This window comes from Leptodactylus fuscus, chromosome 11, assembly GCF_031893055.1.
Source record: "Leptodactylus fuscus isolate aLepFus1 chromosome 11, aLepFus1.hap2, whole genome shotgun sequence".
NCBI lineage: Eukaryota > Metazoa > Chordata > Amphibia > Anura > Leptodactylidae > Leptodactylus > Leptodactylus fuscus.
Window position 1 is genome coordinate 39,188,219 of NC_134275.1, and position 19,583 is coordinate 39,207,801.

At 44.6% G+C, this 19,583-nt stretch overlaps 1 protein-coding gene across 1 annotated transcript; it reads left to right on the top strand.

Moving 5' to 3' along the window:
• Window positions 1–1,091: 1,091 nt before the first annotated feature.
• Window positions 1,092–10,399, top strand: LOC142184910 (phytanoyl-CoA dioxygenase domain-containing protein 1-like). The gene is made up of 11 exons (XM_075260059.1): window positions 1,092–1,253; window positions 4,333–4,491; window positions 4,859–4,934; window positions 6,390–6,437; window positions 7,611–7,666; window positions 7,864–7,926; window positions 8,014–8,035; window positions 9,147–9,275; window positions 9,397–9,513; window positions 9,684–9,810; window positions 10,125–10,399. Exons 1-11 carry the CDS (start codon window positions 1,092–1,094, stop codon window positions 10,168–10,170), a joined length of 1,005 nt encoding a protein of 334 aa, XP_075116160.1. The 3' UTR covers window positions 10,171–10,399.
• Window positions 10,400–19,583: the final 9,184 nt, after the last annotated feature.

Consider the following 19,583-nt stretch of genomic DNA (forward strand, 5'->3'; position numbering starts at 1 on the left):
ATGTTTTTGCTGGCCACAAGGGTAAGTAATGGTGTGGCAACAAATTTCCCAGTGATGTCACACAACTGGAAGCCGGCTCGATGTGTTAGACAAGACTGGTTGGACTGGTCCTGAACATAATGTCGCCAACAATTTTGGTTTATAAGGTAGGTTTATAATTGATTTTATATTTATGATGTAGTAGTGGGTACAGTCTGTCTAGTTTGAAGACTGGAGTCAAATAACTTGGCCATTGAGTATTTTTGACTTGATATGAGTCACATAACTCACTAATGCTTCCAAAGAGCATCTCTATCTCTGGGGGGGCCTGACCTGTCCTGCAATTCAGAGACAGGCCATTCATTTGAATGGACACTGTGTAATGCCTTATTTCTCCTGCAGAGGCACTGGAGTGAATTTGAACACTTCCAGGTTTACACACAGATTGTAGGTGATCACTGGGGGTCTTATAAAGAAGAACCATCTAACAAGTGGGGATTTCCCAAAGTAATAGACAACTTTGGCACGGTAAGATATGCCTTAATGTAACAGTACCCAATACCTGGATTATTTTAATAAGTTTTTAAAGGGGTCTTTTCCAGATTTAAGGATAGGCCATAGATGACGGGCCGACAACTTTTCCCCATCCACGATCTGGTATTTATGGTTTATCCTGGGGATAGGCCATAAAAAGCTTAACCCCGGCCAACGTCTTTAAATTTGAATCTAAAACTTCTTCATTGGGGTTATAAAGGGCTAAAAAAAATCAAGACTGTTTACTTTCAAAACAGCGCCACAACTGTTCACAGGTTGATCGTGGTATTGCAGCTTAACATTATTCTGTTTAATGGCGGTGAGTCGCAGTACCTGACACCACCTGTGGACAGTAGTGGTGCTGTAATCTAATCTAAAGAGCAGAGCTCAGAATTGAGGACTGTCTTCAATAGGGAAGAATTCAGGGTGGACATGCTGGGAGTTGCGGTTGTAGTTTTGCTTCACTGCACCATCTTTGGTGTCCTAACTTGAGACCTCCAATAATTTGCTTCTTTTTTTTTTATTTTATTGCTTTTCTAGCCAAATTCCTTGACAGCCAGTCAGCTTGCGGAGGTCACATGGCAGATTCTGGTATGCAGGGCCTCTCGATCTCACTCTCTTTCATGTTTATCTGGCAGCTTCATCTGTCCTGTTGTCTCCCATCCTCCTCTGATCAGAAGGTTTCAGGCAGCGTTGTCCTTGTCGATATGGCTGTGGTGACAGATGAGCAGGTCCAGAAGGTAAGCTATGACTCGACTACCTGTACAGGTGCAGCAGACCGAGCACTGACCGCATATACATGGACTATATAGGAGATATACTTGTTCACAATAATAAGGAGATAGGGTCCTGCTCTGCAGATGGAGCAGGATTAGTGCAGCACACGGCTGTCATTATGTAACTACTGCCAGGCGGATTAACCTTTATTCCTCTGCCGTGGACTAGTATAACACCTTAGTCATACAGAAGAAATATCTTGTTCCAATTTTGTGTCTAATCCTATTTTGAGGTTACACTGAGTCTCTACATATTCATATTCTGCCTCCATGAATACACCATAAGGGTGCATTCACACTGAGTAAACGCTAGCTTATTTTGTAGAGTAAAATTACACTTGTAAATTTTGCTATCCCATTGACTTCAATGATATTTTTTTACAAGTGTAAAAATACGCCTGTAAAAAATACGCCTGTAAAAATACGCCTGTAAAATGTCATTGAAGTCAATGGGATAGCAAAATTTACAAGTGTCATTTTACTCTACAAAATAAGCTAGCGTTTACTCAGTGTGAATGCACCCTAAGGCTCCATGTTCACGAATGTGTACTTTGTCAGTGTGCTCACCATTTTTAATACCTAGCACACTGACCCATTATTTTCTATGGCCTCATACACACTCCTGTATGTTATGATGGGTCCGGTGAGCCCAGGCCATAACTCAGGACAGGTCTTTTACTTGTCGGTTTCACAGCTCAGACTTCTCAAAATGAAAGCAAGTCTATTGTTGGTATTTCACATTTGTACATGAGCCCATTATTATATAGCCTTTTGAAAGGCTAGTCTAGGCTACCTCTGCCAATGAGATCCATTTATCCGTTTTCTCCCAAAGTCGATTTTTTTAGCACACTCGCATCATCATTCAGGAGCGTTGTTCATTGTCCCCTTCTTAAAATCAGGACACCTCCTTCTCCTCTTCACTTTCTTGTTGATGCAAATGAAATTTAGCGCATACGCTCTATGCTCAGCTACTTCAAATGTAATACTGCACAGTACACTCGTGTAAAAATAAACCAAAGATGGTGCACAGAGAATGCGCTGTACGCCTGAAGCCGAAGTGGCTAGCCTATAGCGCATACACAAGATTTATTTGGCGCCGACAAGAAAGGCTGCTGATGAAGTCAGTAAAGAGGAGGTGAAGCAGGTGTATTGTTTTAAGAAGTGGGTGGTGAACAGCGCTCCTGAATGATGAAGTACGTGTGCTCAGAGCACAAGGATAACGCCCCCTGTGCTTCAAGAAGATTAATTTGAATATCCGAAAATTTGATATTAAGAGAAAATGGAAGAACGGATTCATACAGCAAATATTTACGACCAGGATCCGTTATGCAAAATCCGTGGTGGGAATCTTCTGGCAGCAAGATTTCCTCCTCCCATTCACTCCAATGTTAGGTTCGGGCAGACCCCTCCTGAAGATCAGGCCAGACACTACTTTCTGACAATACCTCATCTTTCAGATAGAAGAAAATGAAACATCTGCCTTCCGTTGAAATGAACGAGAAGTGGAACTTTAGCATCATATTCTGCCACCAAAAAGTTGCTGTCTGAACGTCTATCCTATTATCTCATGCAATGAATCTATAAGAGAGACTCTCTGCATCTCTCTGTATGAAAACGGGGGTGTATTGAAGTGTGGTGTAAGCCTTTGGTACCCGGTTACGTCCTTGAGGGGGCGTCCCGCAATGTATAGGTTGTTGGATCTCCATGGGTCCCAAGCGCCCTCCATACCGTCATAATGTAAGGGATGACATACTTGGCTGCTTCCTATAAACATTCAATGGAGTGGCGCTGCGCATGCGCGGCCACTTCTTTGTTCAAACTCCCCTTCCTCAATGCACGACTTTAACAGTAACATCTAACATTAGTAGATCATGATTGATATAGGGCATAACCTGACAACAGATGGCCACGTTTGATCCACACACTCCATTGTACCAGGACATGGTACATAACAGTGATACAGCAGAGTGTACTGGATATGGATATCTTCTCTACTGCTGTGACTGCAGATACTTTCAGTGTGTATATATTTGTACCCATGGCCACCAACACAACAATGAATGTCCTGTATCTCCCCACAGAGATGGATCTTGCTTTAGTTTTGACAATGTTTATTGTCACGTGTGAAGATACTGGGCTATAGAACCTACAGTGCTGACAATATAGTGGATGTATAGGCAGCAGCGCCACCTTAGTCCAAGGCCATTGTCTGGTATTGCAGCTCTACCTTATTCAGAATGTTGACTTGCAATAGCAGACATGGCCTATAAGTGACATTGTTTCTGGGACAAAAAAAGCAGACAGGACAAAACGTCACATGGAGTTTGTGTGACTAAAACAGTTGTGAGATTTACTGTTGCAGATGTGTCACTTGAGACTGCGACTTCCACTGAAGCCTATGGAAAAAATGTCACATATAACCTGCAACTAAATTGTGACAAATCATTGCTGGCATATGTTGCAATGCAACATCAAAGAGATATATTGAAATATTTGTCGTGTGACACGTCTCCATACAGGCCTAGACTAGAAATCAGAGAGGTCCTGTCCTGTCCTACATTACACAGACCTCCCAATGACTTGAATGGACACTATGTAATACATCATTTCTCCTGTGGTGGCACTGTAGGGAAGTTAGACACTTACTGTCAGATTAAGATGGTATCACTTAGTTCCCAGCAGGGAGATGATTGTTTATCTCTCTATGTAATGAATTTACTGTCAAGGCCCTTATAACAAGTAGGGAGTACCCGATGTGGGAGTCTCAGAATTACAAACTTGTGTCGTCCCTGCCACCTGTGTATGAATTTTCTGCAACTTATCTTTCTATATTTTTTCTAGCAATAATTCAGAAAATTATTTCCTTGACATACTCAAAATGGATTAAAAAATACTTATAAAATCCCTTTTATTCCGATTATTCTTTGTAGATTATTATTATATTGCAATCTAGTGTGTATGGTTTAGTCAGTGACAAAATGGCGCCTCCTGCTGGAGGACAAAAATGTAATGTAATGCGTATAACTCGGGATCCTTTCTGTAGTTCCATCAAGATGGCTACCTGGTTCTCAATGGGCTTTTCAGCCATGAAGAATGTGAGTCCATGAAGGAGGAGATTGGACGGATTATACAAGACATGGACGTCCCTCCGCACTGCCGCACAGAGTTTTCTACGCAGCAGGAAGAACAACTAAAAGCTCAGGTTTCAACTTTATCTTGATATATCAGTAGTTTTCAATAGTATTCTGATGGGCTGATATTTCCACCCATCAAATTGGCTGATTTCTTTCCAAAACAGTGCCACACCTGTCCACAGGTTGTGAGTGGTATTGCAGCTCACCCTTATTCATTTAAATGGAACTGAATTTTAGTATTAGATACAACCCATGGGCAGGTGTGGTTCATACTTTTCATATGTACAAGCCCCACTGGTGCAGTGTCTGGACAGAGCCGGCTTGGCTGTCTAACATTGTAATAGATTTGAGGGCACATATATGTAATGAATCATTATGGCCACCCCTGTCTGTATAACAAAAAAATATGACCTCTCTTTATTGTTTCCTGGACAGGGAAGTGCCGATTATTTCCTTAACAGTGGAGACAAGATCCGCTTCTTCTTTGAGAAAGGGGTGTTTAGTGACAAAGGTAAGAGCAGTCTTATAATATGAACATGGCCGTTTAGGAGTACAATTAAAGGGATCTGCTTTTAGCAAATTCAACGCTACTGCTATCCATAAGATGTCTCTGGTTTTGCAGATCATCCCTATTAGCTTTAATGACACTGCAATACCTTGAACAGACTGTGGACAACAATGGCGCTGTTTCTGCCAAATTTTTGCATATTCCATATCATTGTTGACTCCCGTCTTTTTGCAGAATTCCTGAGAAGGGGGGACTCGGACATTCTGATTATTTTGGTTATTGTGAAGTTGTATAAATTTCATATAAGGGGCTGCTGCATTTAAAGGGATTTTCTGGTTTTTGATATATTGATGACCTTTGACATCATGATTTTAGGTCCAATATCACACCCACCCACCAATAGCTGATAGCAAAGGCTGCAGTTTTTGGGTGAATGCTGCAGCCTCAAAAAGGGATCCTATCAATCACACACAATTTTTTCTAGGTACCATGTCATAATAGCCTTAAGAAAGGCTATTCTTCTCCTACCTTTCGTCATCTTCTCCGCGCCAGCGTTGGCCTACAATCCCGTTTTTTCTCGGTATGCAAACTAGCTCTCTCGCAGCACTGGGGGTGGCCCCAATGCTGCGAGAGAACTCTCTCCAGCGCCGCCTCCATCTTCGTCAGCAGCGTCATCTTCAGCCTCTTCTTCCGGCGGTGGCTTGTAACTTCTAGTCCTCGAGCCTTGGGCAGAGCAGACTGCACATGCCCATAGGCCACAAGAAAATGGCCGCTTGCACAGTATTGTAAGCAGCCATTTTCTCGTGGCCTGTGGGCATGCGCAGTCTGCTCTGCCCAAGGCCCGAGGTCTAGAAGTTGGAAACCTGCACCGGAAGAAGAGGATGAAGAGGACACTGCTGACGAAGATGGAGGTGGTGCTGGAGAGAGTTCTCTTGCAGCATTGGGGCCACCCCCAGTGCTGTTTGAGTGCTGGGGCCTGCCCCCAGTGCTGCGAGAGAGCTAATTTGCATACCGAGAGAAACCGGGATTGTAGGCGAACGCCAGTGCAGAGAAGACGACGAAAGGTAGGAGAAGAATAGCCTTTCTTAAGGCTATTCTGACGTGGTACCTAGAAAAAAATTTGTGTGAGTGATAGGATCCCTTTAATTGAATACCAACTATAGCGCTATACATATCATTGTGGCTCTGCTTGGTATTGAAACTTAGTCCCTTTCGTTTGAATAGAATTGAGTTGCTGCTGTACCATGTGACTGGTGAAAGTGATGTCATCAGGACAGGATAGAAACCATAGGAAAGACCCATGAGAGTCAGTGCACCAGGATTCAGACTCCCACCAATCACATAGTTATGATCTATCCCAAGGATGGGTTGTCAGTATAGAAGTCCCATAAAACTCCTTTAAGGGTAAAACCATAATATAAATTTTACTAGCTGTAATCCATGAATCTTATTTTCCAGGTGACTTTGTGGTGGCAAAAGAGAAATCTATAAATAAAATAGGACACGGTAAGAAAAATTCTCATTCCTATCGCCTGGATAGTCTATAGGGTGTAGGGAGTAGCCATGTCTATCAGTGACACAGGTGCCCATATGTATACTATACCAGACAGTACTGTTCTCTGTGTGGTGGTGGAAATGAGGTACTGCAGCTTAGCTTCTATTCAAATGAATGAAAGAAGATCTGCAGTACCTGGTCTGGCCACTACACAAAGAACAGCGCTGTCTACTTCTTGCTCCATTCTATGTGTATCAGCTGCTGAGACCAGCTAACCAATGGTGGTGCCAGGTGTTGTTCTCTCGTGATATTGATAACCTATTCTTGAGTTAGGTCATGAATATTTTAAGCCCCTTTAAATCAAAACAGTGGATCTGTGGGTATAGTTGCATTATCTGAGCAGCCCACAGAAATTAGGTGTACGCGATATAAGAATGCCATGCCCAATAAAGGTATTTCCAAGACTAAAAAAAACATGGCTGCTTTGATTCCATTGAGGTGTGTGTGACTGCAATACCATATACAACCTGTGGAACAGGTGTGGCGCTGTATTAGCATTAAGTAGCCTTATTTTTCTAAAAAAAAAAAAAAGGAACCAATATAAGAACTCACCGACCGATGCAAGGTGCACGACCTATTTCTTCTGGACTCGGAGAAGAAAAAAGAATCCAAATGTGAAAAGGAGAGTGAAGGTCCGCAGCTCTTGCTCGTGATAAAAAAGTATATTTTATTCCATTATTTTAAAATTTGGCAAAGAACACCATAACAAAAAAGTAAGAAAGAAAGAAAGTACAAAAAGTAAAAATAAAAACGTTAAATATCACATCTCTGGCTTGGCTGACGCGTTTGAAACGCGTCAGCCAAGCCAGAGATGTGATATTTAACGTTTTTATTTTTACTTTTTGTACTTTCTTTCTTTCTTACTTTTTTGTTATGGTGTTCTTTGCCAAATTTTAAAATAATGGAATAAAATATACTTTTTTATCACGAGCAAGAGCTGCGGACCTTCACTCTCCTTTTCACATTTGGATTCTTATTTTTCTAACCCTATATGATTTACTTCACTGACAATAGTGACCTTATAATGGATATTAAATCAACCTACAAAATGGCTACATGCACGTATAAGTGAAATCATCCTCATGTTTCATATATTTACTTCTGTTTTCATTTGGTTCTTGCAGCTTTACACGCACATAATCCAGTATATAACAGGGTTACACACTCCCCCAAAATACAGGTGAGCAGACAACATCATCATCATCATCATCAGATCTCTGAGAATGAGTGTGATACACATTTACACTGGAAACCACTTCAGTCTTATTTCACCACTAGGTGGCAGCATCAAAACCCATTATCTTATAGCTTGGAATAAACATAGAATATGACTAAATGTTGTAGCCTTCATGCGCACATTTACATGTCCTTATACAGGAGGTGGGTCGGTCGCTGGGCCTCGTGAAGCCTGTGGTGGTGCAGAGCATGTATATATTTAAGGTAAGCCTATAGTATACAGCACCAGAGATGAAGGTTATACAATGTATATTTTATGGGGTTAATGATGCTCTTTTGCTCTTTTTCCAGCAACCTAACATTGGAGGTGAAGGTAAGTCGCGGTGTAGCCAAGTATTCTCCAATGAGTTGTAAAGCGCCAGCAAGTGACTGTATATATCAGATAAATGTCAGCCTTCAGATACCCGCACAGTGTTGGTACAATGTACCAACATTATAATGTCCCCCTCTAATTGTCCTCACAGTATAAAGTCCCTTGTCTGGTGCTCCCACAGTTTATTGTCTCGCTACAATTGCCCCCCCAGTTCAATGCCCCCCCTTCCTCCAGATACTCCCACAGTTTAATGTCCCTCTCCTGGTGCCACCACACTTTAAAGGGGTTGTCCCATCACAAGGATCCTAGCTATACTGCTTGTTAATGTGAATGTAAGACTTTTCCTAAATACACTGCTTCAGCAAAACTGCTTTGTTTGTCCACTATCTTACTTTATTCAATTTCTTTGTTGACACATCCCTTGACTTATCTGGTCAAAAGTCAAGTGATGTATCTGCTGCTCTCAGGGGGGAAGGAGGAGGGGCTAAGGGCACAGGAGTGAGCCTGGAGGGGGGGGGGGGGTAGTTTACACTTTGGGGGGAAGGGGCCGTCAATACAGACCCGGCATCCGCTGTAATAGAGAGGCGGATGCCGGGGAGGGTTAGACGCCAGCACAGATGCCTGCAACATCGCTACGCTCCTGCCCTGCATGAAGCCAGCAGCGGCAGGAGTGATGCTGCTATTCAGGAGGGGGGGGGGGGGGGCGGAGGAGCGGGCCTAGCGGCATAGAAGTGACGTCATCTCGCCACTGGCTTTGCATATGTAACCCCGCCCACCAATGACGCAACATAGCAGGAAGAAAGAAGATTTTACAGCAGCGAAGACTGGTGAGTATGCGACGTGGGAATACCCCTTTAATGTCTCTCCTCTAGAAGGAACCCATCAGAATCCACAGGTAACACACCCAGAACTGAGACAGCGCCATCTACTGTCTGGCAGAAACATGCCCCCCTCTTCCCATTGAAGAAACAGACACTATCAGCCAAGCATGCATGTATATGGGGGATAGGAGGAATAGCTGCAGTCGGATGAGAACCTTTAGTCACGCCGTTTCCTATATGAAGAGACAATGGATTCTGACTTCTCCTCTTTCCTCTATTTTCTGTATCAGTGACCCCGCATCAAGATGCCACTTTCCTGCACACAGAGCCCCTCGGATGTATCATAGGCTTCTGGATCGCTGTTGAGGATGCGAATGAAGAAAATGGCTGCCTGTGGTTTATTCCAGGTTCACACAAGGGTATGACAGATTTTTTTTTCCCCTTGTTTGTGGGGCTTGTTTGCCTATTGCTCTGTTATAACTAAATGCCCATTTCATCCCATATTTCTAATGACCGGTTCTCATGTTTCTATCCCGTAAGCTGGAATATCACGTCGTATGGTTCGCACACCGCCGGGCTCCATACCCTGCACGACGTTCATTGGAGAAGAGCGAAGCTACAGTGATGACCAATTTGTCCCGGCCCCCGTCTCCAGAGGTGCATAGTACTTAATTTATGTATTATGGGGGCATGATAACGGGGCTGCATAGTGTCTCCATACCTTCATATAGTAGAGTTTATGCGTGTATACAGTACATAGGAACAATATACAATGTATATCCTGACATTACCCACAATCCTTTACTCATACCTTCACTTACTACTAGGAGGACTAGTTCTAATCCACGGAGAAGTTGTGCACAAAAGTGATCTGAACACTTCGCCAAATTCCCGTCACGCCTACTCCTTCCATGTGATGGAGTCACAGAATACCACCTGGAGTCCAGAGAACTGGTAAGGACCAGGGACTGGGCCGACCAAAACAGAAAGGTACAGGGACCAGAGCCAGGATCTCCACATACCTCAAGAATGAGGCTCCACTGACCCCCGTCCTGCCTGAGCTGATGGCCCATGGATGGCTATGGTGGCACATTGTGGCTCAGGATGAATGGAGAGGTGGCTGCGCATGTACACAGGTTGCACGCAATCAGTTTTCTGGACACACATGTAGCTACTATATGTTGTATCTTGTAGATATGCCATATATATCTATGGCAGGAATATCCATTTAATTATTCACACACTGTAATACCATCATTTCTTTCTAGGTTACAACCAAGCCAAGAACTTCCCTTTCCATCGTTATACACATGAGCGGATCCGGTGATGTGAACTACATGTACATGTCCGTCACCACCTTCAAGTATATCCATAGTAATGATCAGATTAGTCTAATTTATACAATGGAAAATGAAAATTAATCGACATTCACCAAAATCCCCCTATTTTGGCCTGACAGATAAGACATTATGAAATGTAGAGGTTCATCTTTTTTTTCCACTAGAAACAGCGCCACTGTTGTCTGTAAGGCAGTGTCTGGTATTGCAGCTCAACCCTATTTAAATGGATAACTTCAAGAAATCTAGTCTGTAGGGTTATAATAATAGAATATAATAAAAGATTTATGTCACATCTGTGTCTAATAAAGATAATGAAAAACTGGATCCTACCTATAGTGTAATGTCTGTATATACCATAGTACAGGAAATATGGGGCCAAGAGCCTAAGACCCAGCCGCAGACCATTACCTGTCCTCCAGCACATGGTATAGTAGTCACATAACATCCTTCCGGCATCCATCACCCCAAAATTCATCCATTACACCCCCAGATAGTGACCTGTCATCCATCACTGTTTGTCTGCAGCTGCTCTACCATAAGAACCTGTTTCATAAAGCTCCTGGCGCCCCCTGGCTTGTAGTAATAGCGGCAGCATGTTTATAGTCACCGAGCTCCTCGATACCATCCACACCACTACCAATGCTTGTCTATGGAGATGACAAGGCTGTGTGCTGGATTTTATGCATCTGGAATAAGCTGGACACCCAGCAGCACAGTGCAGGCTACTGTCCATGTCTGAAGGCCAGGAAACCTCTCAGAGGGCGGCCAAGAATAAGACTTATGTCTGACCACTGCAAAACCCACCCAGTGCTATGTCTGGTTGTTTCTGTACTTCCCCTTTACAAAAATAAATACCAAATATATGGGCATAAATCATGGAGTCTTATGTGTCTTGGAGGCGGTTGTGTGAAGAGCAGATAAGATCTTATCACCTTACATATAACATCTGAACATTAGTAATGCCCAGGGCCCTCACAGCTTAAGGGGCCCCCTGTGCTGCCTAATATTTCACCTTTATGGAATGACTGACCGTCTGTTCTCACTGACAGACAGTCGGGTCAGTCACTGTGCAGCGGCCGCTGGGCTGTGCAGTCACTTGTAGCTGCGCAGCGGCGGTGCTAACAGGGGCTTCGGGGAAGGCTCTGTATGAGCTGCTGTGTGAGGTAGTAGCCCCGCCCCCGCCCTGCCTCCAGGTCAGCAAGGCCTGCGGTGCCCTGTGATGCCTTGCTCTCCTCAGACTGAGACTGCTGCAGCTCAGCTCCTGCTCTGCATCCTGCAAAGTCTAAGACTTCCCCAGGAGGAGGAGAGGAAGCTCCATACAAAGAGAAAGTAAGAAAGAAAACTCCAAGTACGTTCTTGGATTACTATTTCTATTACTGTCCGGTAACCTCAGCAGGTAATGAGCCCTATTTACTTAGCAGTCCCCACTCCTGCTCATGGCCACCTGCGCTTCCCCTTCTGTGGAGGCGGCTGTGAGCAGGAGCGGAGATGGGTAAGTGAGTCCCTGGGCCCGCGAACCCCAACAAACGCTGCTATCATTATACTCGGGGGTCTTTTTAGTATAATGATCGGAGACCCAGGGGAGGGGAGGAAACATAAAAAAAACCTGTTACTTACCTCTCCTGCTCTCTGGCAGTCTGTGGCACTGTTTGATGACGTCCCAGATGTCACGTGAGTCAGGCCTGCGTCATTATGCGTAACAGCGCAAACCTGGCTCACATGACGTCTGTACCAACATTGAAGATGTCTGAAATCAGCAGGGAGTGTGCCAGAGCCAGGGAGAAATAAGTAACGTTGTTTTTTTTTTTAAGTTTGTATCCTCCCCGGGCAGGGCCGGCTCCAGGTTTTTATGGGCCCTTGGGCGACAGAGCCTCAGTGGGCCCTCTTGTAAAGGAGGTGGGGGAGTCGAGACACTGTGCGTTGCAGATGAAGCGAGTGACGTCATGCAGGAGTGTGGCGTCACCAACGCCATACCTCCCAATCTTTTAAAGAGCAGAAAGAGGGGCAAAATGTGCGGCGCTCATTCATTTATTATGTGCTCCCACACAGTATAATCCTCCTACAGTCACCCGTAAATTATATGCCCCCCCTCCATCTCTCCCCCAGTTTCATATACACCCTTCCTCTGCCCCCAGTTTCATGTCCCCCCCTCCATCTCTGTCCCCAGTTTCATCACGTTCTCCCCCTTCATCTGCCCACTGTTTAATGTCCCCCGTCTCTGCCCCAGTGTCATGCCGTTCCCCCCCTCCCCTTCATTTGCCCCCTCAGTTTCATTGGGCCCCCTCCATCTCTGTCCCCAGTGTCATGCTGTTCTCCCCCCCTCCATCTGCCCCAGTGTCATGCTGTTCCCCCCTCCCCTTCATTTGCCCCCCAGTTTCTTTGGGCCCCCTCCATCTCTGTCCCCAGTTTCATGCCGTTCTCTCCCCACCCACTTCATCTTCTCCAGTGTCATGCCGTTCCCCCCCCCTCCCCTTCATTTGCCCCCCAGTTTCATGGGCCCCCTTCATTATGTTTCACCTTAATATATAATACAAACAAACACATCACTCACCTTCTATCACTCACCTTCCCTCGTTCCCCCGACGCTCCTCTCTCCAGTCACATACGCGATGCAGGAGCTGTGAGATCAGCTCCTGCTTAGCTCCGGACCGGCTTGCGTGTGTAGGCGTGATGCGATGACGTCATCACGCCTACACACGCAAGCCGGGGCCGGAGCTTTAAAGCAGGAGCTGATCTCACAGCTCCTGCATCGCGTATGTATTTCAGCTCATCGGCGGACGGACACCGATGAGCTGAAATTGTGACAGGCAAGTGCCGGGGGGCCCCCAGAGGCTCTGTGGGCCCCGGCACTTGCCCGACTATGCCGTGCGCTGACGCCGGCCCTGTCCCCGGGTCTCTGATCATTATACTTTGGGGTCTTAAAAGATCCCAGAGTATAATAATTGTTCATGAGTGGTCCACAGTAGGGCATAATACTATATGAAGGGGCCACTATGGGGTATAATATTTTGTGCAGGGGCCACTATGGGGTATAATATTGTGTGCAGGGGCCACTATGGGGTATAATACTGTGTGCAAGAGCTACTATGAGGCATAATACTGTGTGTGCAGGGGCCCACTACAGGGCATAACAGTGTGCAGAAATGCGGTGTGTACTGGGGAAGGGGGCGCATGTCAAATGTTTGTCTTGGGGCCCAGCCATTTCTAGTTTCGTTACGCCACTGTTTTATAGGTTGATTAAGACGCTGTATACTTTCTATCTGTATATATTAAAGTGAATGTAGTGTTCTGGGTCCCCACTTTGGCTCACGGGTCCCCCGGGTTATTAACCTGTTCACCTGTAGGCAAGTACGAGCCTGCATGCAGCACAGGCCGCCTGGACTGTATGATAATGGCTCTGACCTACACTGATACATTGTAACAAACTCTGCAGCACAAACCTCCTGGACTCAAGGCTGATAGTTCTTACCTACACTGATACATTGTAACAAACCCTGCAGCACAGACCTCCTGGACTCCGGGCTGATAGAAGTTCTTTTTTGTAACAATAATATTTCTCCAGATCTCCTGACACTTTGCAGATGTAGCTGAGCTGGGGGCGTCCTGCTGGTTACTTCCTCCTACTTTCATCATATTGTAGAACTTGCAAGTGTCCTGAAAGTGGGTTAAAGGGGCTCTATTAGCAAAATTTTGCTGTATGAGCCCCACATATGTGTGAATAGCCTTTAAAAAAGGTATTCAGACACCGCTAATCTTATTTTAAACCCCCGTCCCGTTTTAAAATAAAACTATAAAAACATATATGTAAATCATACCTTTGCATGCACGGGGGCGGTCCTGCACGATATGACATCATCTTCTGGAAAACCTACCTCTTCTTTCTTCTTCTTTCGGCGACGCCCTCCGGTCCTGGCTCTTCCCCGGCTTCACCTTCTTAAGGCGGTTCAAATCCGAATGGTTGAAATCCGGCGCGTACGCAGTAGCGCTCCCTCCGGAGCTACTGAAGCATGAAGATCTGGAGGTCAGAAAGATAGATAAGACTGCAAGATGCAGAATCCAACAGTTTGTTATTGTTGCTTTGCCACTTTTTGGCACCGTACTCCAGATTATGTGGAGCCCAGACCAGTGTGTACCAAATTATGTACATAGCCAATACGTGTGGAGGCCGCACACAGGTGCTGGAAAACTTCATGGTTGCTGGTCCCACTGGGACATCATTCACACATACAGAAATATAGAACCGCACTCCAAACGCAATTATGCTTCAAACAATCTTACTATATTAATACAACGTTTCGGGTAAAAAAAAAAAACCCTTTATCAGGCATATAGGAGTATGAGAAAAATGAATAGATTAGCTGTAATAAGGTCCAAACACCCACCATGGTAGGACAGATTTCATATCTGCAGACGAGAAGAGGAAACTCTACATTCTACTGGGAGAAGAAGAGGCCACTGTGGAGATCGCTGCCCAATACGTGTCCAGCGGTCACCAAATAAGAGGAAGATGAGACTCCACGGACTGTTATATTTATCCCAATACACCCGCCCCACCCCCACCTCCCCATATAGTGGTCAGCAACAAAGAGGAAGATGAGACTACACGGACTGCTATACCCCAAACCAACTGCCCCACCCCACCTCCCCATATAGCGGTCACCAACTAAGAGGAAGATGAGACTCCATGGACTGTTATAACCCAAACAACCCACCCCACCCCCCCATACCCACCACTCACCCAACCGAATCCAATCCCCCCCACACACACACACACTTTACTAGCTTTGGCAATGCCAAATATCTATTCAGACGTGCCAATAAAGCTTTTTTGATTTGATTTGACTGGTGAACCAATTATGACATTGCCGCTGGGTCAGAACGGACGCTATTGTGGCAAAGAACAGCGCACATCTGCCCTACTATGTGGGGTGTTTGGATCTTATTACAGCTAATCTATTCATTTTTCTCATACTCCTATATGCCTGATAACGGATTGTTTGAAGCATAACTGTGTTTGGAGTGCGATTCTATATTTCCCAATTTGTGAATAACATCCCAGATTATGTACAGTCTGGACCTCTGTGCACCATTTTATATAGAGCCCAGATTTCTCTGCATCGGGTAAAGGTGCTCCAATTGTATAGAACTATAAGAATAGCAGTGCAATACGACAAGTTCACCACTAGGTGGTAGTATAGTATGAGGAATAGATATAGCAGACCTGTGTGAGTTATTAGAATGTTATCAGTAGATGGTCTGAGCTGAATTTCTGCTTCCCCCTGTGGTAGTCAGCACTCTGCAGCAGACAATGGGCTGCTTCTCTTCTCTCTTTGCTGATGGGGGGATGAGGTACTGCTGTTAACTCTTTCACTATCTATGGTGACTTTGCCGAAAAAGCGAAAATTCCACACAGATCAATGAATAAAATATGTAATTTTTTTGAAAAAGTATAAAAATAATTGCCAAAAACATATACATAGGGACAGATATATTTATCCACTTAAATGGTAGGAGATGGTAAGGAAATTTACAGAAAAATAAATAATGATAGGGAATTTGGTGTAGTTCAATGTGAGTGTGCAAATAGTCAATGGGTAAACATATAATGATTACAGAGGAACAAATAAGGTCATTTTATTATGTACATGATATGAAGACCCAAAGGAGTAACAAGACACGGTGCAAAAATAGTAAGGAAAACCCTATAAACCAAATCAAAGCGGAAAAGCTGCCTTACTACTTGCAACGCGCCCCATATGGTAAGGAAGCTTTTACACTTTGATGTGGTTTTTATTGACCCCCTATAGGTGGTGATTCTTTACTCCCTATAATGGGATCACCTGATTTGTATAGAAGAGATCTAGTCTTGAGATTTTACCCTTCTGAAGAGCAGTAAAGCTCCTCATTACTAACCCCGAGATCCAGTGGCTGCTTTTCCGACAAATTTTTTACACCAAAGGGAGTTTGTCACCGGAACCAGCATTTCAACTCAGTCCCACAGATAGGTAGGTTAGGTTCACCTACGGTATCGGACTGAAGGGCTCAGGGCCCACCAGAGGATCTTGTTCTGGGAGCCCATCCAGAAGCTTGCTGCCAATAGCCTACACCACGGCTCCTTCACTTCACATCCTGCATATGTACTGACTCTCTGGTGTTACTGAGTATTTTCCCAGTATAGTCATCCTCATAGGGAGTACTGTGCAGGCCCCAATAGCTCCATTACTGGTTGATATATAGTGAAACGATGCTGCAGTGGAGCACTACACGTATGTGCATGATAATAGTGAGGGAGCTGTGCAAGATCTGCCCCCCACCCCACAGTATAATGCCCAGCATGGTTTATAATAGTCCACAGTGCCCTCCATAGCACAAAATGCTCCCCTGAGCCTCCCCTCTCCCCCACAGTGGCCCCACATGGTATATAATACTCCACAATCACCCCCAGGCCATTCCAGGTGAAAGTGGCCCCATTTTATAGGCAGGTTCAGGGCATTTAGGAGGAGTCAATACTGGCAGGGCCAGCACAAGTAGCTGCTCCATGTAAAGCAGTGCTGTGTAAAGTCATTTTGCACAGGATTGCTTTACGTGGAGGAAGAGGCAGCAGTCCTATGTTAGTTACTATGTCAGACAAACTGAAACTTACACAGGACTGCTGCCTCTCCCTCCATGTAAAGCAGACATTACTGTTACACAGGGCTGTCTACTTTATATGTAAAGGCAGCAGTCCTATGTAAGTAAAGTTACAGGCAGTGGGGTTAGCATCATACTCACACTGTCCCCTTCATTTAGAGGCTCTTAGAATTTGGACAAACTTCAGAGGGGCTGGGGGCAGATGTAACATAAAAAAAGAAAAACACATTCCCTGGTGATTTGGTGTCCGCTGCTGCAGCTTGTTCGGTCGTGCCCTGTGCTTCAGTCCTAGACTGAATGGACTTCCAAACTCCATTAACCTTTTGGCGACTTAGCTATAATTAAAACCTACTAATATAACCATCTTTGAATAATAAAGACAGAGACCTTAAATACGGGTAAACGTGGGGTTGGCCACAGTTTATTGGCCAGCAAATAGTTTAACAATTAACCAAAAACACATAAGGCCATGCTCAAATCCCTCTTCATGAAGATGTTGATGCTCCCGCCAGAATGTCCCGCTGGGGATCAGCAGGCATGAAGGACCTCGATTTTCCTCCATCTATGGGCATGGACTCCCACCAATAAGTGAGGAACCTGAAAAAGAAACAAAAGGAAAAACCTGAGAAAGAGGAAAAAACACCAGGGGAGATGAGCCCATTAAAAGGGCAGGGTGGGTGGGTGTTCCTCATATAGGATGCTGAGGGTAAGACACTGGCCTACGGCCCCTCACAGTATTGTATACTCCAGCTCCCCCTCCCCATTTTTTGTTTACAAACGTCACCAATTTTAAATGATAACAGCGTCTCCATGTGACCTTCAGCCAATGGCCCTCTCCTTGGGCAGTTCAGGGCCTTGCAGGAACCCAAGCATCCCGCGTGACCGCTGAGGCCAATCATCAGCCTCAGTAGTTGCTGGAGAGGGACCAGTGACATATGAAAGTGACATCACTGGTCCTTCTCCAGCAACCACTGAGGCAAATTGGCTTCAGTGGTGAAGTGGGGTGCAGAGGGTATGAGGCACAGTGACCAAACTGGCTGCAGTCAGACACTGGAGAGCTGAGTATGTTTTTCATTTTTTAATATCACACCTCTTTAAGAAGAATATCTCATAGTGCACATAGTATAATGTCCAATAGTGGCCCCTCCTCACAGTAAAATGTCCCATAGTGGCCCCTTCACAAAGTATAATGTCCCATAGTGGTCCTCACACAGTATAATGTCCCATAGTAGCCCTGACTCAGTATAATGTCCTATAGTGACCCTGACACAGTATAATATCCCATAGTTGTCCCTGCACACAGTATAATGTCCCATAGTGGCCCCTTCACGCAGAATAATGTCCCATAGTGGTCCCTACACACACTATAAAGTCCCATAGTTGTCCCTGCACACAGTATAATGTCTTATATTGGTCATACAGTTTTGTTTACAAATTTTATCACCCAGGATCCATTGTTATACTTTGGGGTCTTTTCAGACCCCAGAGAATAATAATTGGAGACCCTGGAGAGGTAATTAAACATAACAAACAGTATTACTCAATCATCCTATGCTACAGCGCCAATCTTCCAGCTTCTTTACAAATGACACCACAGACAGCAGCACCAAATCAGAGATGACATGTGTTAGGCCAGCGTCACTTTGCATCATGATCTTGGCTCTATATTTGGGTTTGTGCTTTTGCTGCAAAAAAAGATATCCACTTACTGATCACACATGCTTATGATCAAACAAAACAGTAGATATTTTGGAACTCCTGCTTACCACCAATGGTTGTGTTGGACTTCTGATTTCATGTAGTGAGGCCACTTGGTATCTTCTGTTGATAGTTCTGATAAGTTGTTATTCTGAAATGGAAAAATTAAAGAACCGGTCTCCTCCACCCCTTAATGGCCGCCAGTCTGCACCTTTTCCCCTCAGCTATGACAACTCTGTCATGGACAAGAGGAAATACTATTACTGGTAAGGTTTTCTATTTTAATGCCTATAGAGAAAGTATAACTCAACATATAGCATTAAAACTATCATAGGCATATTGTATTCTGGCCTTAATAGCTGACCATCACGCACCTCTTGATTTTCACCATTTCAAGACAGCATCCATCACAAGGTGGCACTATCATGAATTTGACGAAATACACTTATCAGTCAATTACACATGCGTATGAAGTGACTGCAGATGTTCTACTTACTGCCACTGCCAAAGCTGATCTTTTTGTTTCAGATGTAGTCATTTCCATCAGTAGCCTCCGTTCAAAGTTCTGCACTGTTTCTATAAAGAAAAAAAAACAAAAAAACGGCCTCCTCCACCCCTTAATAGCCGTCCAGACCGCACCTTTTCCCCTCACCTATGACAACACTGTCATGGACAAGAGGAAATCTGAATACCGGTAAGATTTTAAATTTTAATGACTATATAGAGAGTATACCTCAACATATAGCATTAAAACTGTCATAGGCATGTATTCTGGCCTCAAAAGCCAACCATCTTGATTTTCACCAACCCAAGACAGCATCACAAGGTGACGTTATCAAGAATTTGCGGAAATTCACTTACCGGTCAACTACACATGCCTATGATTACATGGGAGAGCCGGTGTTATGGCTCTCCTACTTACCTCCGTCGGCTATGCTGGTCTTCTAGCCCGGGCCGAAGCACTCTTCATTGACAGGAGTCTTCACTGTCAACCACATCCTCTTCTTGAAGGTCTTTGTCTTCTGTCCAGTGCCAAATGCAGGTGTCCATTCCGGAGGG

Excerpts from the sequence above, each read along its gene's own strand:
- LOC142184910 (XM_075260059.1), top strand. The coding sequence starts at position 1,092 with ATGGCAGATTCTGGTATGCAGGGCCTCTCGATCTCACTCTCTTTCATG. Across the intron at positions 4,492-4,858 it reads AAGAACAACTAAAAGCTCAG|GGAAGTGCCGATTATTTCCT; the intron begins GTTTCAACTTTA and ends TTTCCTGGACAG. Across the intron at positions 7,667-7,863 it reads CACACTCCCCCAAAATACAG|GAGGTGGGTCGGTCGCTGGG; the intron begins GTGAGCAGACAA and ends GTCCTTATACAG.